This window comes from Dendrobates tinctorius, unplaced genomic scaffold (genome assembly GCF_039654945.1).
Source record: "Dendrobates tinctorius isolate UK_male_01 unplaced genomic scaffold, ASM3965494v1 ptg000075l, whole genome shotgun sequence".
NCBI classification, from domain to species: Eukaryota; Metazoa; Chordata; class Amphibia; order Anura; family Dendrobatidae; genus Dendrobates; species Dendrobates tinctorius.
Window position 1 is genome coordinate 26,695,523 of NW_027361743.1, and position 24,978 is coordinate 26,720,500.

Below are 24,978 nucleotides of genomic sequence, written 5' to 3' on the forward strand. Positions count from 1 at the left end.
TCTAATCGACAACAGTCCATTTACATAAAACTTCTGTCGCCCCCCAAACCCTTTAAAAATATCCAATTTTAGCCCAGTAGGTAAAGACAGCTGTTAAAATGCCTGATCCTTGTCTCCATCCCCATCTGCTGCCATGGGAGCCTATTCAGTGACATTACGTTCCTGGGCATCTCATGTGCCATATTCATCAGATGCTTTGTGAAGAGAATGTGACTATCAGACCTACAGCATATTGTATCCCCACAGGGCAGACCAGTCGCCTTCCATACAAAGGACAGCCTGCCCTAAAGAAAGAAAGAGTAAAGTAGTAAATGAACGACTACAGTGTGATCAATACAGTCTTATGTATTGGTGAAGGTCTAGAGCACAAGGAGGCGGCTGTAACATTAAATTTTATCCGTCATGTCTCTGTACAGATCCATGAGGAGAAACCCTGTTACCTCAGGTGGATAGATTTGCCCTTCACTGGGACATGTTGCAGCAGAACTTTCCCATTTTAACTAGTGAAGTCCTGCAGTAGTCACGCAATAATATTAGATTTGTACTAAAAAGCTGTAATAGAGCCCTAACCTTAAAGTGGGCCAACTCTATGGTTACCTACAATGGTGGGTGCAGTGGCATTTAGGCCTGGTAGTCTATGGGGGTGCCAAAATGTCCCAGAAGACCAATAGTTTTAAAGACCTGTAACATTTGGGGGTCCTAATTGAAATTTTGCATTGGGGCCCACAAGAGTCAAGTTTCGCCACCGATTACCACCTATTCACTGCAGAAGATCTGATCTTCTCCATTTACCACTTCCAAAAGTCAGGATACTTTCCCCCAGTCCATAAGCCCGTAGAGACACCCTGTGTGAGACAGCACAGAGAGACAGTGACCATCTGCACTGGTTTACTAGAGACGCAAGACTGGAGTGTCTCAGGATTCACAGTAAAGGGATTGTCTATGATTAGTTAACCCCCTTTGGATTCCATATTACAGATGATGGACCCCTGTGGTTTTACAAAACCAAACTTCCATCCCTACTAGATTCTATGCTGATCCCATAATTCCCTCGAATGTGATCCCTAAGTGTGTATTCACACCACCCAGTCATGGAGCAGCAGAGAATCCCACCATGTCTTCATCTACTTTCAATCATTGGAGTTTTGTTTTTTTTTAAAAGAAACCTTTTTAGTGAGTGTGAAAAATCAACATTGTAAAACACCAACTGGATATTATTGTAATTTAAAGGGAACATGTGAGCTGCCCTGGCCCACTAAACCACCACCATGATGGTATTGGTCCCTTTTACTACATTCTAGCAGGCCCCTTTTTGTTTCTTAGGGATTGCTAAATAAGAGGTAACACTAACCTTAAACCCTTCGCTCACGCTCTATAAATCAGTGAGTGACTAGTCGGGGCTAGTGATGGGTCATTCGTGAACAATCTGGTACTATGTAAAAAGTTGCCACCCAACTTTGGTGAACCCATAATTGATAGGGTTCAGTCTGGGATCCAAAAGAGATGTCTCGTTTGGGTGATTGGAGCCAATGATCCAGATCACCAAAACCAGCTGGACTAGCCATCACTAATCAGTGTCAGGACTAGTCCTGACTTTCATAAGCTTGCCCCTGTTGGCGTGAGTGACGTGTTTGCCAAAAGTTATGTTACCATTAGCTCTTTGCTACCTCCATGGACATGTGGCGAGCGCCAATGAAGCCAAAGAGCAAACGCCAAACTTCATTGCGCATTCCCAGAGGCAGATGCTTTGCTCTTGTAAATCATGTCACACACGCCCAAAAAGGGCAAGCATACACAACGAGAGGGAGGATTAGTCTGGGGAAATCAATGCTACACCCTTTACCCGACTCACTGACTTATGTAGTGCAGGGTTTAATGCTAATTTTACATTTATGTAACAATAGCTACACAATAAAAAGGGGCTTATTAGAATGCAGGAGAAGGGCGTAATACAGACATACACACATAAGATAACTGCAGGTCCCACATCTATCACACATTTAAGAAAGGACATACCCAAACCTGATATCTTCCCTCATCTCCCGAGAAGGGACTGGACTGTTGGAAGACCCCCATACACAGACAGACAAGCTATAACAGATCCGATTCACGCTAATTTCAACAGGTAAAAACTGTGCGCTAACCTAATGCCTCCAAGTCCTTCATCAGCGCTTTCCAAATACCCGTACATACAAATTACTGTATATCTATATGTGGACCTTTACGCCAGAACAACTTAAAACGGATTGGCCAATTAGTAAAGGTTCTTTTTTTTCCTGAAACCGCCCCATTCTTGTTCATATGCTCAGCCTGGTATTGCAGGACAGACACATTTAGGATAGAGATGCAGTACCACAAGCAACCACTAGGCAAAAGGTGTAATTTTTTTTAAAATATATATACAGAAAACCCGTATTACTAATTTCAGGAAATCCCTGCCTAAATCAAATTTCCTGTGTCCAGCAAACTACAAAAAACTCAAGTTATCATTTCAAGTCAACAGAGTAGCTTAGAGACTAAAAATAACAGATAAAATCTCCATCATCTTACAGCTTCAGAACAGATCTAACCATACACCTTAGATAGCAGTCAGTTGAAAGCCATTTTACCCAACAACTGTTCCTTCCTTATACAGATGAACTGTCAGTAAAGGATCAGGCATGTTGAAATTAATAGCCTGATCCTTCTTCTGTCCAACATACGCTCCTGGAGGATTGTCAGGACACCATTATATCCATCAGACAGATGTCTGTTTGCGCCAAAATCAGCAGGTTCAGCTGACATTAATGTAATGTGTATGACTGGCCGTAGGTAGAGACATCCTGACAACTACATACCTTCAACAAGTCTGTGATGAAAAGTGCTAAATCGGAGTGAAATCCCTCATACAGACCAGCGTGGATACTACCAATATGCCATATATATCCCATGTGTACACAGTGCAATGATCGAACAATGGCAGAGACGGGGGAGGGCCTTTCCAGTTCAGCCATGTACTTATTTGCTTCATCGACAAGTCAAATGGGGACAAAATGCTGCAAGAAGTTGTCTGCCTTTTGGGACATATTTCTTTTTTTTTTTTTTTTACTAAAATTGCAAAAAGGTGCACTTTTTATTTTTATAAAGAAAGCCAATTGCAATGATTTTTAGCTCAAAATAAATGAAGTTAAGTAAAAAAAAAAAAAAAAAAAGGTCCTGAAAAGGTGGACAACCCAGTTAAGTATGGTATTAATGAATGTAAACATGTGACGTCTGGAACTACTTCATCCATTGTAATGTTAGATATAGACAACGTGCATAACATAACCAAAAAGAGATAATGACTCTAGTACAGAAAGTATAATATAGGCAGTGGTCACTTATTAGGTGGAGAGGACATAAAAACCCTCCGGACAACAGGAGATCATATCCAGCGTAGACAGGGCAGGCATCAGATTGCCTTCCTCTCAACTTTTGTGACAATATTTAAAAGGGAATCCGTCAGGTGATTTTTTTCATAGCATACTAATAGTATCCTGGAAAAGGGCTAGGACAGCCCTCTACGAATATGTAACGTTTATTGTTGTACCTTGTACCTTTTTGTGCTGCGAGTTCCAAAAAATTCAGAGTCGTGCACCGGCTAGTCAAGCCTATGTACATCCAATGTGACTATTCACCCCTAATCCCCCCACACCTTTGCGCCGGCATCAGTGATAGTTTGGGTGCCTCCCTTTCCTACCCACTCCTACCACTAGCCCCACACCTGTTATGTGATTGACAGCACAACCCACCCATTGCTAGCTCACTCTCTGCGTTGATCGCGATGTGATCCTCCCAAGTAATAAGGCAGTCTGGCTGCACATTAACCATCACTGCCGCCGATGCAGAGGGTTGGGTGGGATTATGGGCGGAGGTAGGGGTAAATATTTACTTTTGATTTACATGCACTTGATTAGCCATCCTACGATTGGAATATAGAGCAAGAAATCAGGACAAGGTACAGCCATAAAAGTTACATATTCTGAAAGGGAGGCCCAATCCCTATTTCAGGATGCTCACTTGACAGATTCCCTTTAAAGGGCGAGTTTCAAAAAGAGGGCAGAACCCTGGGCTTCATGCAGTGTACCTTAGTGGGTTTTTCTGGGCCTCAGGCGTGTTTTAACTTTTTGTAATATGGCGGCCTATTTTTGGCAATAAGACAAAAACTAGAACAAGGGTTTGACTTCGATTGGTCATCTTAAGCTCTTCTTTACTTCAACTTTGGAAAGTCCATCATTACCATCACAGACCAGTCCTGCTAAAAACGGGACTACTATGTGTGTTCATAGGTATCAACGTTTGTAATGGTAACCACATCCCAACCCACCCAAGAGCACCCAATTGAGGGTGGGTTTTGTGCAAGACTCTACCCCTTTTTGACCCAGTACACCTCAAATTTTCCAAGATTGCTGTCTAAAATGTGTACAATCCTGACAAATTTAGGACAATTAGCATATATGTGTGTTATACACAGTTCAGGACTTAAGGTGGCACATGAAGATATGGCTGATTTGGCATGCAATGCCGGGCATGAAGAAACCCCAGAGAGAGATTACGGAGTGGACTGATGTCACTCACCCAAGTAGTAAAGGAAGAGCGCGTGCATATTGTGGGCAAAATGGAATATAATGTGGGAAGAGTTTGAAAAAAAAAAAGTCACAAACTTTGGTGCACACCTGCACGGCACAAAGATGTGCAACTTTTGATTTGATTTTATGCTGCTCTTTGCATACTAACTTAACACCTTTTTCATGGTGTGTATGTATATATATACATACACACACACAATATATATAGTACTATACAGTACATATACTATATATATATATATATATATATATATATATATATATATATATATATATATATAGGAATTGAACCTTGGGTCATCTTTCACTTGCTTTATATACTGCAATACAACATTATTGCAGTACATTGCTAAAATGATGCCAATCTTGGGGGTCTTCAGCAAGACCCCAGCTGCCATTCCCTTACGTCGTGTGGGAAGTGGATGAGAGCCTATGTTGGTGCTCGCCTTTGGACTGTGAGACTTAATTGCTGCTGCAGTTACAGGCAGATGCCGGCTGAGTCACACAGGTATAGTGCAGGCTCAGCACCTGAGCCTGGTCCATATTCCCACACCCTACATGTGCCGTACTGATGCACCTCTTAATTATTTTCTCCATTGGTGTCTGAAAAGGCTTAACCCCCCCTATTTACTCCCTCTATCACATTGCAATATAATGAACAACAGTTTATGTTTTAATAGAAACAATAACTAGATAAAACAACATTTATCCATTTCATATAAATCAAGCGGACATGAACCCCACCCTGGTCAACAACCACAAAATCGGCTAAATGTAGTATAAAGAGCAGCAAGATCCGGCCTGAGGACATCAGAGGCACACGCCAGCACAGACGACACAGCAAAAGATAAAAAGAAGCAGCGCAGTATATACAAGACCCCAAATTACTGGCTATCATCACGAGAGATAAGTTTTCTAGTGCAAACAATTCCCTTTATAAAAGAAGTTTAGAAACAATAAAGACTTGCAAATCCAGAATACATGTACATGGAGCCATCCCAATTCATGGTCAGAAGGCGAAGGCATTCCTATTCAGAGTCAATAGCGTATAGAAAACACACGGCAAGTGACCCATAGTAGCTCGATTCGCGGGACACAGATCCACAAACCAGGTCATTGGCGCCTGGAGGTTAGATGGCAAGCCCGCGAATCTTCCAGCAACGCCAGCATGGCATTTGATTTGTTGGGCCTGGTGAAACGTCATCTGACGAAGATGATGCGCCAGCCTCAACAAATGCCATGCCAGGAATTGTAAAAATTAGGCAAGAATAAATGCATTTAATTAAAAAAATAAAAAAAATATTCCGAACAGACTACTGACCATAATCGTACAGATTAACAAGAAGAAATGTAGAAATTCTATCTTATACAACTTCTGGCATACAAAAAGTCATTCTTTCCAAGAAATATATTAGTCTTCATGACTAAAGGATTGTGTGATGCGGGCTGCATGGAATATATGTATACGGTGTTGTCGATATGTTTGATATGAAATTACCTAGAAGAGAAGGCCCCTGTGTTACCAATACAGCTACATCTCATCATATAAAATAGACCGTGTACATATGTATCCGGACAAATAAAACCCGCTCCAGGGGCGCTGACAACGGCTCCATAAAAATAACTAGGAGAACTTCGTTAAATAAGATGTATATGTTATATTAACGTGTGTCCCTATAGCATCATCCCCTTCATTACCTACACGTGTTCCATTTCACTTGTCGGAAAGGTCTGAATCCTTCTATATACATCATTCGTGTATCAGACCCAGTATATAGTAGCGGTTTCATATAAAGGGCCCTCGATGACCTGCTCGCAGGCTGTTGCCACTCACCCTATACGTTTTCCTAACCTCCTCCTCTCATTCTCACCTAGACAATCACTATCCATGCTATGTCATAAGCCAGAGAGAGGCGCTCCCTGTGCCCTGCGCTTCCGACAAGCACCAGGCGATTTCACAGTAGTCCAACTTTAACTAACTCGCGTTTTCGCAACTCCAAACTCCAGGCTGACAATGGTGGGCTCGGCTTTGGATGTCTCCTGTGAGTAGTCAGTATAGCGGTTGTCTTCAGTGGTACTGCCCTCTAGGGTTCGGTTAGGGTCCTGCAGGGGGTGAAGAACTTTTTCCTTCTTGTAACAAGAAGACTCCTTTAGCTTGGGGGACACTTGGCCAGTCGGGGAACTGCAGCAGCTGTCACTGGCATATTTTCCTTCTTTGCTAAGGTTACTGATTTTCTACAAGAACATTAAAAAAAATGTTTTAATATATATTATATACACTGCTCAAAAAATAAAGGGAACACTCAAATATCACATCCTAGATCTGAATGAATGAAATATTCTCATTGATTACTTCGTCCTGTATAAAGTTGACTGTGCTGACAAAAAAAACACACAAAAATCAATGGAAATCAAATTTCTTAACCAATGGAGGCCTGGATTTGGAGTCACACACAAAATTAAAGTGGAATGTAATGTCCTTAAAACAAGTCAAAATGATGCTCAGTATTGTGTGTGGCCTCCACGTGCGTGTATGACCTCCCTATTGTACAACGCCTGGGCATGCTCCTGATGAGGCAGGCGATGGTCTCCTGAGGGATCTCCTCCCAGACCTTGACTAAAGCATCCGCCAACTCCTGGACAGTCTGTGGTGCAATGTGACGTTGATGGATGGAGCGAGACATGATGTCCCAGATGTGCCCAATCGGATTCAGGTCTGGGGCACGGGCGGGCCAGTCAATAGCTTCAATGCCTTCATTTTGCAGAACTGCTGACACACTCCAGCCACATGAGTTCTGGCATTGTCCTGCATTAGGAGGAACCCAGGGCCAACCGCACCAGCATATGGTCTCATAAGGGGTCTGAGGATCTCATCTCGGTACCTAATGGCAGTCAGGCTACCTCTGGCGAGCACATGGAGGGCTTTGCAGCCCTCCAAAGAAATGCCACCCCACACCATTATTGACCCACTGCCAAAACGGTCATGCTGAAGGATGTTGCAGGCAGCAGATCGCTCTGCACGGCGTCTCCAGACTGTCATATCTGTCACATGTGCTCGGTATGAACCTGTTTTCATCTGTGAAGAGCACAGGATGCCAGTGGTGAAATTGCCAATCCTGGTGTTCTGTGGCAAATGCCAAGCGTCCTACACAGTTTAGGGGTGTGAGCACAACGCCCATTCTCATGGAGTCGGGTTTCTAACCGTTTGTGCAGACACATGCACAAATTGTGGTCTGCTGGATGTCATTTTGCTGTGCTCTGGCAGTGCTCCTCCTGTTCCTCCTTGCACAATGGCGGAGGTAGCAGTCCTGCTGCTGGGTTTTTGCCCTCCTATGGCCCCCTCCACATCTCCTGGTGGCGCCTCCAGCCTCTGGACACTACGCTGACAGACACAGCAAACCTTCTTGCCACAGCTCGCATTGATGTGCCATCCTGGATGAGCTGCACTACCTAAGCCACTTGTGTGGGTTGTAGATTCCGTCTCATGCTACCATGAGTGTGAAAGCACAACCAACATTCAAAAGTGACCAAAACATCAGCGAGAAAGCATTGGAACTGACATGTGGTCTGTGGTCCCCACTTGCAGAACCACTCCTTTATTGAGTGTGTCTTGATAATTGCCAATAATTTCCATCTGTTGTCTATTCCATTTGCACAACAGCATGTGAAATTGATTGTCAATCAGTGTTGCTTCCTAAGTGGACAGTTTGAATCCACAGAAGCTTGATTTACTTGGAATTATGTTCTGTTGTTTAAGTGTTCCCTTTATTTTTTGAGCAGTGTGTGTGTGTATGTATGTATATATATATATATATATATATATATATATATATATATATATATATATATATATATATACACACACTCACACATATACATATATACACACACACACATACATAAATATAATAATTTTTCTTTCCAAAAAAGCAAAAACGTTGCTCTGGTACTTGCATGCAATCATTTAGTATTGAGTTTTATGGGGACTGTCCACTGAATAAAAATGTATTTTGCAGAGGACTTAAAATATTTTAAAAAAGTAATACTCGCCCTCACTGTTCCTCCACATCTCTTGTTACTACACTTATACAGATCCCGACGGTCTCTACTTCTTCATTCCGCCTTTATGGTCTGCTCAGCCAATCATTGACCATAATGGTGACATGCCTCAGCCTCTGATTGGTTCCAGGGGGCATTTCCTGTACAGACCACACCAAGTAAAAAAAAAAAAAAAAAAAAAGAGGACCGACTTGGAAAGTGTCAGAACTGGGGCTGCGGAGGATCAGTGAGTGTAAATACCACTTTTGCCACTAATAACTTTTAGAAATAATTTTCTTATGCCTGACGCTTAGCCGAAACTTGTCATTGAGCGCAGTGATATGTAACTATGCCAACCTTACCAATTGAAGTTGTTTCTGTTCATCTTCTAAAGCTTTGTTTTCAGATGATATTTTCAAGAGCAAATTGGGGACTGACTGCCTGGGGTGCAGCAACAGATCAAACTGGTGATACATGTTCCTCCATAACCTGTATACAAAGACAAGTAATACAGATGACCAGATGTATGGAAGAACAACCTGCAATGTTATGTATGGATGGATAATTGTCTTACTTGAAGTTAAAGTGGATAGTGTTTGGCTCCAGAACAGGCTGAGTCTCCAGGGAGTGCAAGTCAAATATTGGATTCTGGTACTTGCTCTGCTCGCTCAGAAGATAAGCCCATAATGAATGCGTTTTATCTTTTAATCTGTAATGGTAAAATGTTAAGGCAAAATTATCCTACAATTAATTGATATCAATAACATTTCATCCTAAACGATACATGGATTTTTGTGATAACTCACCGTAAAATCCTTTTCTCCGAGACGCTCATTGGGGGACACAGGTACTGTGGGTGTATGCTACTGCTGCCAGGAGGCTGACACTAAGTGAAAAAAAGAGGTTAGCTCCTCCGCCGTATACACCCTCGCCCCGATTGCGGGCGGAAACCAGTTTGGTGCAAAAGCAGTAGAAGATCAAACAAAAATCAGACAACATCAACCTTAATGCAGGTAACAACATGTCTAGAAAATAACCACCCTAATTTCATACAGAAAGCATATTAATTAAATAAACAGAAGCCAACTTGGCTATCAGGATGGGTGCTGTGTCCCCCAATGAGCGTCTCGGAGAAAAGGATTTTACGGTGAGTTATCACAAAAATCCAGGTTTCTCCTTCGTCTCATTGGGGGGGACAGGTACTGTGGGACGACCTAAAGCAGTCCCTGGGTGGGAAGTTGACTCACCGCTCCACGCTACATGCACCTCTTGTCTAAAGGTGCGCCACCGCTGCTTGGAGAATCCTTCTACCCAGGCTCGCATCCGCCGAAGCCTGAGTATGGAAATTGTAATGTCTAGTAAACGTGTGCAGGCTGGACCAGGTTGCTGCCTTGCAAACTTGTTCCACCGAAGCCTGGTGTCGAGGCGCCCACTGCCCGAGTAGAGTGTGCTCTGATCCCTGCTGGAATCGGCGCGCCTGTGACGCGATAGGACTCCTGAATAAACAAACGAATCCATCTGGCTATGGTCGATTTTGAGGTAGCGAGTCCCTTCATGCGACCCTCAGGGAGCACGAACAGCGCGTCTGACTGACGAAAGGGTGCCGTCCGCGACACGTACCTCCGGAGAGCTCTCACCAGGTCCAACGTATGAAGAGCCTTGTGCACCGGTGCTGGACAGAAAGAGGGTAAGACAATATCCTCTTTAATATGAAACGAGGAAACAACCTTTGGTAAAAAAGGAGGAGCTGGTCTAAGAACCACCTTGTCTTTGCAAAAGGTCAGGAACGGGGCTCGGCAAGATAACACTGCCAGCTCCGAAACCCTCCTGATTGATGTTATGGCTACCAGAAACACCACCTTCCAGGAAAGGTATGACAAAGACATCCTGTAGCGGCTCAAATGGAGCTTCCTGCAGAACACTTAGGACCAGGTTAAGGTCCCAGGCGTCCATAGGTGCCTTATAGGGAGGTACCAAGTGGGAGACCTCCTGGATGAAAGTCTTAACCTGCAAGTTGGTAGCAATCCTGCACTGAAAAAGGACGAATAAAGCAGATATCTGTCTCCTGAGAGAACTGGGGGCCAAGCCTGAGTCTAAACCAGACTGGAGAAAAGCCAAGATATTAGGTATGGAGAATCTCAGTGGCGAACAACCGTTGCCCCGACACCACGCAAAGAAAACCTTCCAGGTGTGATGGTAAACTCGTGCCGAGAAAAGCTTTCGGGCGCTAACCATCGTAGCAACCACCTTGCGCCCGAACCCCGCCTGCGTCAGAGTCCAGGATTCAGCGGCCAAGCCGTCAAACACAGGGCCCCTGAGTTCGGAAGCAGATTGGCCCTTGAGAAAGTAGATCTTGGCGCTCTGACAGTCGCCATGGCACGTCGATGAGCAGCTGCACTAGATCTGCGTACCACGCCCGACGAGGCCAGTCTGGGGCCAGCAGAATCACTGGCACCCCTTCTGCCTTGATCTTCTTGATGACCCTCGGAAGTAGAGGCAGCGGGGGAAATAGGTATGGGAGGCGAAATTGATTCCATGGCAGAACCAGCATATCCACGGCGATTGCCTGTGGGTCCCGGGACCGCGCGACGAACACGGACACCTTGGTGTTCACCCTGGACACCATCAGATCCACATCTGGTGTTCCCCACCGTCGGCAAATCTGTTGAAAAACCTCTGGGTAAAGTGACCATTCCCCGGACGCAAGCCCCTGCCGGCTGAGGAAGTCTGCCGCCCAGTTTTCTACCCCCGGGACGTGGACCGCCGATATCAGCGAGCGGTTCCTCTCGGCCCAGCGAAGCACGTGCCCTACTTCGCGTATGGTTGCCCTGCTGCGGGTGCCCCTCTGGTGATTTATGTAAGCCACCGCTGTGGCGTTGTCCGACTGAATCCGGACGGGGCGGCCTGCTAGAAGGTCATGGAATCGATGCAGAGTCAGCCGGATTGCCCGTATTTCCAACAAGTTGATCGGGAGGCGTGCCTCCTGCGGCGACCACCGTCTCTGGGTCGTGTGATTGCGAAAAACCGCTCCCCAGCCGAGAAGGCTGGCGTCGGTTGTGACCACCAGCCACTGATCTGGGGGAAAGGGAGGAACTGATCGTCCACCACTCTAGTGACTGTCTGACCTGAGAGGACAACCGGCACCGATGATCGAGCGTGAATGGGTTCTTGTCCCAGGCTGACACAAGGGCGTGCTGCAGGGGACGAAGATGAAACTGGGCGAATGGTATCACTTCCATCGCTGCCACCATTTTTCCCAGAATCCTCATGCCGAATCGGATGGTGTCAGGGACTGGTTGGCTCAGTGCTCGCACCCCCTGCCGGAGGGCTAGGGCCTTGTCTTGAGGGAGACTCACCAACCCTCGGCAAGTGTCGAAGGTCATCCCTAAAAAGGAAATTCTCTGAGCTGGAACAAGGGATGACTTCTTTACATTGACCAACCACCCTAAGCGGGCAAGAGTATCTAGCGTAATGCTGACACTTTCCTCGCATGCCTGCCTTGAAGGGGTCTTGACCAAGAGGTCGTCTAAGTAGGGGAATACGACTATGCCCCGGGAGTGCAGGATGGCCATGGGGACTGCCATGACCTTTGTGAACACTCTGGGGGCAGTGGCTAGCCCGAAGGGCAGTGCTGCAAACTGAAAATGTAGACCGTTGATGACGAAGCGTAGAAACCTTTGATGCGGAGGGAAAATGGGGATATGTAGATAGGCATCCTGGATATCAATAGAGGCCAAGTACTCTCCCTGCCCCATTGCCGATATGACTGAACGGAGAGATTCCATCCGGAAATGTCTGATCCTGAAAAATCTGTTCAGGAGGTTTGAGCCTGACCGTCACATCCTTTTTAGGGAATGCAAACAGGTTGGAATAGAAGCCCGGCGTCTTCTCATTTTCCGGTACTGGGATGATAACTCCGTTGTGGCTGAGCGAATCGATAGCTTCTAGTAGAGTCTTTGCCCGGGTATCCACTTTGGGAAGATGGGAAAGAAAAAATCGTCTTGGGGGGTACCTGACAAATTCTATCTTGTACCCTGTGGACACCAGCTCTCTCACCCATGTGTCGTGTGCAAAATTGAGCTAGGCGTGGTGAAACCAGAGTGGGCGGCCGCCTACCCTGCTGGTGCCACCTGACAAATGCCCCGAGTCATTTGGCTGAAGATCTTTGGGACCTGGATCCTCTCGACCTGGCCTGGTTAGCAGGCATCCTCCCCAATGGGTTGGCTCTATACGAGACCTGTCGGTCCCTATTGTGATTGGGACGGCCTGATGCGGCGGAATTAGCCACTGTCGTCCACCCGGGTTGCGAAAGGCCCGAAAACGTGCCTGCAACTGGTGACGAAACGGCGGTTTGGCCTTTTGCTGAGGAAGAAAGCCGCTCTTGCCTCCTGTGGAGTCGGAGATGAGCTGATCTAACCTCTCTCCGAACAGGCGGCCACACTGGTATGGTAGCGCTAAGACTTTGAGGCTGAATCGGCCTGCCATGTCCTTAACCATAGCGCTCTCCTAATGGAGATTGCATTTTGGGCTGCAAGTGCCGTGCAGTTGGCCGCATCTAAAGATGCATTAATCAAGTAGTCCCCCGCCATGGCTATCTGATTTGGGATTTCTGATACTTCCGCTGGTAGGTCTAGGTACTGCAAGGCTCTATTCAAAGTTTCTGACCAAGAAATCATGGCCTTGGCTACCCACGTTGCTGCGAACGAGGGAGAAAGCGCTGATCCTGATGCCTCAAACACTGAGCGAGCCAAGTTCTCCATGAGACGATCAGTGGGATCCTTAATAGAAGAACCACTAGGCACAGATAGTAGTTTTTGTAGCCAAGCGCGACACCGGTGGATCCACTGTTGGGGATTCCGTCCACTTTTTACGGAGATCCGGGGGAAAAGGGTAGTTCGCCTCGAGTGCCCTCTAACCCGAGAACCGCCTGTCCGGCCATTCCCTGTGTCTTTGCACTATGTCCTCAAATTCAGGGTGAGTGCAAAATACTCTATGGGGACGCTTGACACGCTTAAATGAAACCTTATGGCCCGCAGCCAGAGTGGAATCATCCTCACTCCCCAGAGTCTGGTTGACGGCTTCTATGAGACTGTCTATCGTTTACTGACCACCTGACGTATCTAGGTCAAAGGGTATATCCGAGTCGTAGTCCGAGCTTTGCTCGCTATCGACTGCTGGCAGAGAAGCAGAGCTCACGGATGCCGAGGCACCGGATGGACCGGGAGACGCCGTGAGAGCTCGTTTCCCATGCGCCTGCCTAGAGTGAGAGCGGCCCCTGCAGGCCGGAGGCTCCTGTGAGGTAGAGGACCCCTCTAAGACAGGGGAGCCCCTGTCCCTATCTGGGGCCCGAAGGGACTCGATTGCTCTCATAAGTGACGCCATAGATTATGACAGTGATAACGCCCCTTCCGGGGGACTTGGTACACTGGGCTCGGTCGCAGGGGAGGGCTCCTGAGCGCATTCGGACTCGCAGGCTTTGCATACACGCTTGGTCTGCGCCCGCGGAAAAGCAAACTTACAGGAGATGCATGCAGCGTATAGGAACGTATGTGTCTTAGATTTTGCTGACATTGTTGTACCTGTCAGGTCTCCGTGCTGACAAAAACCGCCGGGGGAGGGCGCTCTTTGTTCCTGATAGCGTGGCCTCTCTGTGGGGCTGGGGGGCAGCACTTACCCCAGTCCTGTGTCCTCAGCGTACGAGGCGTCGCTTTAATCTGCGCGCCAGTACTGCAGGCTGGACCCTGGAAGAAAAAGAAGGATCCTGGGGGCGGTCTTCTGTTTGTGGCCTAGTTCCGGCCTAAAGCCAGGGCCTAAATTTCCACGGGGGCGGGGCCACCGTGACGCGATGCCGGGGCGGGGACTTCCGGCCGCGGCCTAGCGCCGGCTGAAGCCGCGGCCTTGACTCATTCCCCCATCCGCCCTGGGGGGGTGGGCGGAACTGCCGGACCTCCAGAATCAGGCCGGAACCGGATCCCCGGACGCTAGAGGAGCCCTCCCTGGCCATCCACCTCCATTCCTCAGGTAGAGGGAAGGGGGGCTGTATTCGATAAGGACGGTGCAGGCACCCTAGCTCCATCTAACCTCTTGCAGAGGTGAGGAGAGGGACTGTCCGCCACCTTGCCCCCCGCAGACCTTAGCATTGGTGGGGCAGCAGAGGCTGCACGGAGTACACTTGTGTATCTGTGCAGCCTAGGGCTTCAATACCCTAGGGTGGACAGGGCTAAGTCCGGCATCATATCCCACGGAGCGGGAGAGGCTACAAGGAGGGACACTCAGACGTGCTCGCCCGTTGTTGGTTTGGGGAGATCGGACCCCTTCCATAGGGTCCGTTGCCAGAATCTCACCTCCGTGGTCTGACAATTTCCCACGTGGCGGGAGAGGATACGGGGAGGGACACTCGCACATCCTCGCCCGTTGCTGGTTTGGCGAGATCGGACCCTTTCATAAGATCCGTCGCCCCTATCTCATCTTCATTGTGAAAAAATGGAACATCCAGAAAAAAAATCCCCGTAGCGGGAGATGATACGTGGAGGGACACTCGCACGTGCTAGCCCATTGTTGGTTTGGGGAGATCGGACCCTTTCAATAGGGTCCGTCGCCCCTGTCTTATGTTCATGGGGAAAAACGAAAAAAAAAATCAGTCTTGAGACAGACCAACGTGTGCCTCCAACAGACACTAAGCAAAAAAACTGGTTTCCGCCCGCAATCGAGGCGATGGTGTATACGGCGGAGGAGGAGCTAACCTCTTTTTTTCACTTAGTGTCAGCCTCCAGGCGGCAGTAGCATACACCCACAGTACCTGTGTCCCCCAATGAGACGAAGGAGAAAAGTTTTTTTTACTATTTTACTCTATACAGTAATATGCAACGCTCAGTGCAATCTTCCCACGGTCTTGTTTTCCACCTATCTCCAATCTTCTCTTGGCTCCAGTAAAGCCAAAGCTGTCAAACAAGGAACAGAGGGGTGGAAATAGATGGAAAACAAGTAGGTGGGAAAGTGCACTGAAATGCTATGCCATGGGGTTGGGGTGCTTGGGGCTTAATTTGATTCAGATCTTTCATTCATTCCCTATATCTGATCACTCGCTCATGTAACCTGCATCTCAAAAGCAAGTCTAGAATTCAACCTTTCCTTATCTAGACTCATCAAAAAATCTTATTTTTGCTCTTATTCTTTCTCATCTAGACTACTGTAATTCTCTACTAATTGGTCTCCCTCTTACTAAACTCTCCCCTCTCCAGTCCATCCTGAATGAAGCAGCCAGGATCATATTCCTTTCCAACCGCTACACCGAAGCCTCTACCCTGTGCCAGTCATTGCACTGGTTACCCATCTTCTACAGAATCCAATATAAATTTATAACTCTCACCTACAAAACTCTCCACAGTTCTGCTCCACCCTACATTTCCTCCCTCATCTCTGTCTATCACCCTACCCGTCCTCTCCTATCCGCAAATTACCGAAGACTAACATCCTTTATAATCCCAACCTTCCACTCCTGTCTCCAGGATTTCTCTCGTGCTGCACCAATTTTCTGGAATGCACTACCCCAAATGATAAGGTTAATTCCCAGTATCCACAGTTTTGCACTATTCCCCGTTCTTTCTTCCATGCACTCAAAGGCACTTTGTATCTGTACTTGAACATATACTGACTGGTGACTGGTTCATGTACAGTTATATGAATTACAATATTTATTATACCAATGGTTGGACCTTAAAATACAAACACTTTATTTTTACTTTTTGTTTCTTCCCTATTTCCTCATAGATTGTAAGTTTGCGAGGAGGCCCCTCACTCTTCTTGGGTTGTGTTCACCTATGTGTTACCCTGTAATGTCTGTACATGCCCCCTCTGAATTGTAAAGTGCTGCGGAAAATGTTGGTATATAGAAATAAAATTATTACCCTTATAACAGACATTTTGTGCTGACAGACTCCTCTTTTTTTCAGGTTGAGATGTTATTTTTAAAGTGGTTGTACCATAGGGGCAAGGTATCACCTATCCTCAGATGATTACTTGCTGATAGCTGTTTATCCCACTGCTGGATTCCGAGAATTGGACTTGGCTGTAATCAGCTATCTCCATCCATCTCCAAGGCAATGACTGGCGTGAGGTGCTCATATGAACCATTGCACCATTCATATGGGGCACTCAGAGACCTCGTTCTCGGGATTGGTGAAGGTTCCAGTGGTAGGATTTCCAGCTATTGGCAAGTTATCACCTATCCCGTTAGGTACATGCATTAAATAACATTTTCCTGTCAATGGCGCTTCGAGAAGGCTTACATTTTGTGAGACGAGATGCAGCCTCCATTGGTACAAACTCTATATGTATGTGGAACAAATACTGTATATACTCGTGCATAAGCTGACCCGAGTATAAGCCGACCCCCTTAATTTTGCCACAAAAAAATGGGAAAACTTATTGACTCGAGTATAAGCCTAGGGTGGAAAATGCAGTAGCTACTGGTAAATTTCAAAAATAAAAATAGATACCAATAAAAGTAAAATTAATTGAGACATCAGTAGGTTAAATGTTTTTGAATATCCATATTGAATCAGGAGTCCCATATAATGCTCCATACAGTTCATGATGGCCCTATAAGATGCTCCATACAAAATACGCCCAATATAATGCTGCACAAAGGTTAATAATGGCCCCATAAGATGTTCCATACAAAATACACCCCATATAATGCTGCACAAAGGTTAATAATGGCCCCATAAAATGCTCCATAGAATAATATGCCCTATATGCTGCTCCATAAAGGTAATGGCCCCATAAGATGTTCCATAGATTATGCCCCATATGCTGCCCCATAAAATGCTCCATAGATTATGCCCCATAAGATGTTCCATAGATTATGCCCCGATAAGATGCTCCATAGATTATGCCCCCATAAAATGCCCAATAAGATGCTCCATAGATTATGCCCCCATAAAATGCTCCATAGATTATGCCCCATAAATTATGCCCCCGTAAGATGCTCCATAGATTATGCCCCATAAAATGCCCCATAGATTATGCCCCCATAAGATGCTCCATAGATTATGCCCCCATAAGATGCTCCATAGATTATGCCCCCCCATATGCTGAAGCTGCTGCAAATAAAAAAATATGACATACTTACCTCTTGTCCCTGGGAGCCAGGTGCCGGGTCCTGAGCAGGCGGTGGACACTGGTGCGCTATGGGGGCCAGGTGCCGGTCTCGCCGCTGGCTCAGGACCCGGCACCTGAGATATTCACCTGTCCCCAGTCCATCGCTGCTCGCCGCTGTCTGCCGCGTCCTCTGTCAGTGACTGTTCAGGCAGCAGAGGGCACAGCGCGCACTAAACCACGTCATTGCGCCCTCTGCTGCCTGAACGTCACTGACAGAGGACGCGGCAGACAGCGGCGAGCAGCGATGGACCGGGGACAGGCGAATATTGGATAAACTTACCCCTCCTGGCACGGTCTCTGCAGGCCCCCCCCCCCTTCACCCACTGTCTCCCTTCCTTCAGCAGTCACATGGTACAGCTCATTATAGTCATGAATATGCGCATATTCATGACTTTAATGAGCGGTACCACGTGACCGCTGAAGGAGGGGAGACCGTGGGAGAAGCGGGGGGGGGGGGGTGCAGAGACGTGCAGGGGGGGTAAGTATGATCTCACACCCCCGCCGACCCCCTGGCGTATATGACTCGCGTATAAGCCCACAGCTGCTCGCCCAATACGACTAACGGGGGTCCCGCTGCCACCAAAACGCGACGGACAGCGGACCCTGTGTCACCAGTATGTCACAATCCCACCACTGACACGGGTTTATCAGCGGACGGAGGGACGCGACACACTGCCGTCACAGGCGCAGTGGGGGCTTATCTTAGTTATCCCACCACTGGCACCATGTGACAAAAATATCCAACAAGCTAATCTCGCTCTACAATTTGACGCAGGGGGGTATTTTGGGTGCCCCACCACTGCTATCAATCTTCTAAGTGCTGCAGGGATTTATGTACATCCCACTCTCTCAGTTCCACTTTGGAACTTGCAGCTCTCCGGCGCCCCCCTTACCCTCAGGTCAGTCAGGGAACTGCACCTAGGATAATTAGTCGCCTGTTGTGAGCCGGCGATTAGGCTTCTGCCGTAGGGCAGCACGGTGGCTCAGTGGTTAGCACTGCAGCCTTGCAGCGCTGGGGTCCTGGGTTCGAATCCCATAATAAAACATAACAGTCAACAGGCAGCCCTGGATGACCAGCCCGACCAAAAGAACTGCGACGGGTTTCTAGGGCCGCTGAGCGGAGATGGAAGAGAACCCATTCTACTGAGCACTTCAATGCATACAAGCCAGCTTTAAGTCCACGCTCTTTGCCGCAAAACAAACTTACTTCGCATCTCTCATATCCTCCCTGTCTCATAACCCTAAACAGCTCTTCAACACTTTCAATTCTCTACTCCGTCCCACAGCACCTCCTCCCCCTCCTCTCATCTCTGCTGAAGACTTTGCCTCCTTCTTTAAGCAGAAGATCGACACGATCAGACAAAACTTTGGCCCGCAGCCCACAATGCCCCTCTTAGCCGCTCAGCCCTGTTCTGCAAAAGCCAGCTTCTCCACCATGACAGAAGATCAGCTCTCCACCCTTCTGTCAAGAACACACCTCACCACTTGTGCCCTCGACCCACTCCCATCCCACCTCATCCCTATCTTGGCCACAGTCCTCATCCCATCTCTAACACAGCTTTTCAACCTTTCACTTACAAATGGTGTCTTTCCCTCATCCTTCAAACATGCCTCAATCACACCCATCCTCAAAAAGGCCTCCCTTGACCCAACCTCTGTGTCTAACTATCGCCCAATATCTCTTCTCCCTTATGCCTCAAAACTACTGGAACAGCATGTATATCTTGAACTGTTCTCCCACCTCTCCTCCTGTTCCCTCTTTGACCGGTTACAATCTGGCTTCCGACCGCATCACTCAACTGAAACTGCCCTAACTAAAGTCACTAACGACTTACTAACCGCCAAGAGCAAGCGACACTACTCCTGGACCTGTCCTCTGCCTTCGACACCGTAGACCATTAACTCCTGCTACAGATTCTCTCATCTCTTGGCATCACAGACTTGGCGCTATCCTGGATCTCATCATACCTAACGGACCGAACATTCACTGTCTCCCTCTCAAACACCACCTCCTCACCTCGCCCCCTGTCTGTCGGTGTTCCCCAAGGCTCTGTCCTAGGACCCCTACTATTCTCCATCTATACCTTCGGCTTGGGACAGCTCATAGAATCCCACGGTTTGCAGTATCACCTCTACGCCGATGACACGCAGATCTACCTATCTGGACCCGACCTCGCCTCCTTACTGACTGAAATCCCACAATGTCTGTCTGCTATCTCAGCCTTCTTCTCTGCTCGCTTTCTCAAACTGAACATGGACAAAACAGAATTTATCATCTTTCCCCATCTCACGCTACCCCTCCACCAGACCTATCCATCAATGTCAACGGCTGCTCTCTTTCCCCAGTCCCGCACGCTCGGTGTCTTGGGGTGATCCTCGACTCTGCGCTATCTTTCAAACCACATATCCAAGCCCTCGCCTCCTCCTGCCGCCTCAAACTCAAAAATATTTCCCGGATCCGCTCATTCCTCAACCACGAAACGACAAAAACACTAGTGCACGCTCTTATCTCCCGCTTCGACTACTGCAACCTCCTACTCTCTGGCCTCCCCTCTAGCAGCGCTCCAGTCCATCCTACACTCTGCTGCCCGACTAATCCACCTGTCTCCCCGCCACTCCCCAGCCTCCCCCCTATGCCAGGCCCTTCACTGGCGTCCTATCGCCCAGAGGATCCAATTAAAAACCCTAACCATGACATACAAAGCCATCCACAACCTGTCTCCTCCATACATCTGTGACATGGTCTCTAGGTACCTACCCGCACGCAACATTCAATCACCTCAAGATCTCCTTCTCTACTCCCCCCTTATCTCCTCTTCCCACAACCGCATACAAGACTTCTCCCGTGCTTCCCCCATACTCTGGAACTCCCTGCCGCAACACATCAGACTCTCACCATCAACGGAAACCTTCAAGAAGAACCTGAAGACCCACCTGTTCCGACAAGCCTACAGCCTGCAATGATCCTCGGTCTACTGAACCACCGCACGACCTGCTCTACCCCCTCCTACTGTATCCTCACCCATCCCTGTAGACTGTGAGCCCTCGCGGGCAGGGTCCCCTCTCCTTATGTACTTGTGCGTCCCTTGTCTTACACTTGTTTATTATTCTTGTATATATTACACTTGTCTATAATTCCCCTTTTGACATGTAAAGCGCCATGGAATAAATGGCGCTATATAAATGCATAATAATAATAATAATAACAGTGGTGGAACTTAACCTGACCAATCTCCAAAAATAGGGTTTAACTGTTTATCTTATTTTAGCTCACCTTTATAATAGGGACCTATGTAATATCTCTAATCTATGTAGGTATTATCTTATACCATCCTGACATCTATATATGTAATATCTAAGATGACTTTTATATCAGTGTAACGCCTCATGTTTATCTACGGTGATGGCTTGTCAGAATGCCAGAATGTGAGTGTATATTATATATACACACACACATACATATGCATACATCCATTCATTCACTATACATGCTGTTTTTTGTTTTTGTGCTGATTTGCTAATTATATAAAGCCTTTCCTTTAGTTTCACCGTAATCGTCATCCAATTAATTAGAAAATTAGCCGCTCCTGCCAGGAGGGGGTGACCTTAATCTGCGCCTCGATTAATCCACAAACCTATCGTTTTAGTACATTAGCCTAATTGCTGCCAATTGTCAAAACAGCAATTGAAGGGGCATTAATCATTCTAAATACAGCAAATAAGCGCCTTGATTTAGCAGCAAGTAATGTTATAAGATGGATATAATTGTTCTCACTAACAAGTGTTGTGGTCACTTCACGGAGACTCATTAGGCTGTAACTGTGCCGAGTCAGAAATCTTTGTCGTATGTAATAAAGGGAACCTGATGGGCGCTTCCTGCAGCCCGAACCGGGTGTCGACTCCTTTGAAACAACCAGCTACAATATATAACAAGCTGGCACGTGACCGGATCACAGAGAAAACACTGTTTTAAAAAGAGCCCGGCACAGAGAAGAGTCAAGGGGGTGGATCCTCCCATTCTGCTAAGTATGATTGACAGTTCCTTCTTTATACACAAACAGGGAGAGAAATGACAGGGATAAGCCAGCAAGAAACCGCACCCTTTACTTTCCTTCCTGTTCACGACTCTACTACAAAAAAAGTGTGCTGATATTATTGCCAGGGGGCTCTGTATATTAAAGGGGTTGTAACATTACAGGAAAACCCATTATTAATAGTCTGAGAAGAAGCGGTCAACTCCTTTAAATAATATCTATCAGCACAAAATAACTGCTTACACCAAGCACATGGGCTCAGTGCACCCTTGGCGCGGCCGCACCATTCAGTGCATTTATCCCACTTATTACTTATTTACCTGCCTCACCACCGCCTCTACTTTGACAGCTCCGGCCAGAAAAGGGGCAGAAAAACGTGGGAAAAGTGGGAAGGTGCACTGAAATGTGTGGACTTTCTTAGGATGCACCGAGTGTCTGTGTTTGGTTTGATCAGTCATTTTGTGCTGACAGACTCCCTTTAACAAATTAAGGCTAGTTTCACACTAGCGTTTTTTTGCGCTGCGTTTATGCGTAGTGCAAACGCATACAAAAAACGCATCATGCGTTTTGTATGCGTTTGCTGCTTTTTTGCGCATGTGTTTTAACCATTTTTTAGCCATTTTTACTCTTAAAACGCATGCGTTTTTAAATGCAGACGTGCGCGTATCCATGCACACATCTGCGTTCCCATAGACTGTAATGTGTTTTTTTGCGCATTCCGTGCACATGCGTTTTTTTTGAGACAGGTCAGAGGGACCAAAAACGCAACAGGTAGCGTCCGGCGCGCTGGGCGCACACTACAAAAAGACGCATGCGCACGTAAAACGCGTACGAACGCGTGCAAACGCTAGACCATGCGAACCCATGTTAAAGATAGGGGAAAAGGACACATGCATAGGGGAAAAGGACACATGCATGCACAAAAACGCAGCGCAAAAAAAAACGCTAGTGTGAAACCAGCCTAAGTCATACATTCTATGTGGTATTCTATAGACTTCCATGCAAAACTACTATTTTAAATGCATTTTACTTTTTAATTTATAATTTGTTTTAACATTTTCCATAACATTATTTGTATTAAAACAAAACCTGAGCGGTAAAATATTTCTTTTCCCACAAGAATAGATCCTCACTAACCTCAGTTCTTCCCGTTCTTTTTCACATTTTCCAATAAAGTTTCCGAACTGACAGGAGTGTACGTGCTCGTGTATCTGAAGAAGAAATGCTTCATTGAATTCAAAAGCCTGCGGGAATTGCTCGGTCAGGTGCCAGACACACTCCAAAAACTGTGTGAACACTGGGGAGATTTCCTTGGCGTCACTGTCCAACTGCCCGCACCTAGAACCAAATTCACATAACTTCATGTTTCGGTTTTATTTTTTTAAAGTGAACCCGTCATTAGATATATAGCTCGTAAACCAGCATCATAACGTTAGCCAGAATGGGAATAGGTTTCTAAAAATGTCCCTCTTTGTAATCTTCATAGCACCATAAGGGAAAAAAATATATAGTAATGCTTGTTACATGTAAAGAGTCATGAGGGCAGTCCTTGTTTCCTCAGGAGTCATGAAGTGCTGGCTAACATAAGTCATTACCAGCTAAATAAAGTCAAAGCCAGTACACCCCGCAGATGATACCGGAGTCGGCTTGTAAAAATGTGTGCTGGCTTGTGGGAAATCAAGGAACCCAGAAGTGACATGGGATTGCATGACAAATTTAAAAACTGTAAATCAACAGCCGCGGAGACACCATCACATGTTTCTCAACGAAAGCAATGACTAGCCAGGTCTTTCCCCGGGAAGGAACAACCACGGGAAGGGCAGTCTCCAATGAAGGAAACCACCTATGCCAAAACATGGTATCCATCCACAGACAGCTGTTTCGGGGTATTGCCCCTCATCAGTGTGGAGTAGGAAACTGGCTAGTAGGAGCAATGCCTAGTGAAAGGCTATGAACATAAGGATGAGTGACCTCATGGAGATCAACATCCAACACTGCGGAGACACCATCACATGTTTCTCAACGCAGTGATCTAGAGCAATGCCCCCATCCCTTATGGGAAATATGCAAAAGCATGTAAATCAACAGCCGCGGAGACACCATCACATGTTTCTCAACGCAAGCAATGACTAGCCAGGTCTTTCCCCGGGAAGGAACAACCACGGGAAGGGCAGTCTCCAATGAAGGAAACCACCTATGCCAAAACATGGTATCCATCCACAGACAGCTGTTTCGGGGTATTGCCCCTCATCAGTGTGGAGTAGGAAACTGGCTAGTAGGAGCAATGCCTAGTGAAAGGCTATGAACATAAGGATGAGTGACCTCATGGAGATCAACATCCAACACTGCGGAGACACCATCACATGTTTCTCAACGCAGTGATCTAGAGCAATGCCCCCATCCCTTATGGGAAATATGCAAAAGCATGTAAATCAACAGCCGCGGAGACACCATCACATGTTTCTCAACGCAAGCAATGACTAGCCAGGTCTTTCCCCGGGAAGGAACAACCACGGGAAGGGCAGTCTCCAATGAAGGAAACCACCTATGCCAAAACATGGTATCCATCCACAGACAGCTGTTTCGGGGTATTGCCCCTCATCAGTGTGGAGTAGGAAACTGGCTAGTAGGAGCAATGCCTAGTGAAAGGCTATGAACATAAGGATGAGTGACCTCATGGAGATCAACATCCAACACTGCGGAGACACCATCACATGTTTCTCAACGCAGTGATCTAGAGCAATGCCCCCATCCCTTATGGGAAATATGCAAAAGCATGTAAATCAACAGCCGCGGAGACACCATCACATGTTTCTCAACGCAAGCAATGACTAGCCAGGTCTTTCCCCGGGAAGGAACAACCACGGGAAGGGCAGTCTCCAATGAAGGAAACCACCTATGCCAAAACATGGTATCCATCCACAGACAGCTGTTTCGGGGTATTGCCCCTCATCAGTGTGGAGTAGGAAACTGGCTAGTAGGAGCAATGCCTAGTGAAAGGCTATGAACATAAGGATGAGTGACCTCATGGAGATCAACATCCAACACTGCGGAGACACCATCACATGTTTCTCAACGCAGTGATCTAGAGCAATGCCCCCATCCCTTATGGGAAATATGCAAAAGCATGTAAATCA

The 24,978-nt window shown here is 46.8% G+C and overlaps 1 protein-coding gene across 1 annotated transcript in view; it reads right to left on the reverse strand.

Moving 5' to 3' along the window:
- Positions 1-5,259: 5,259 nt before the first annotated feature.
- MTMR6 (myotubularin related protein 6) overlaps positions 5,260-24,978 on the reverse strand; it is an 82,129-nt gene continuing 62,410 nt past the window's right edge. Inside the window, exons 11-14 of the mRNA XM_073583115.1 lie at positions 22,979-23,179; positions 9,220-9,354; positions 9,008-9,134; positions 5,260-6,842 (exon numbers count right to left, since the gene is read on the reverse strand). Coding sequence (XP_073439216.1) covers positions 6,579-6,842; positions 9,008-9,134; positions 9,220-9,354; positions 22,979-23,179 — 727 coding nt within the window. The 3' untranslated portion in view covers positions 5,260-6,578. The remainder of the gene's footprint in view (positions 6,843-9,007; positions 9,135-9,219; positions 9,355-22,978; positions 23,180-24,978) is intronic.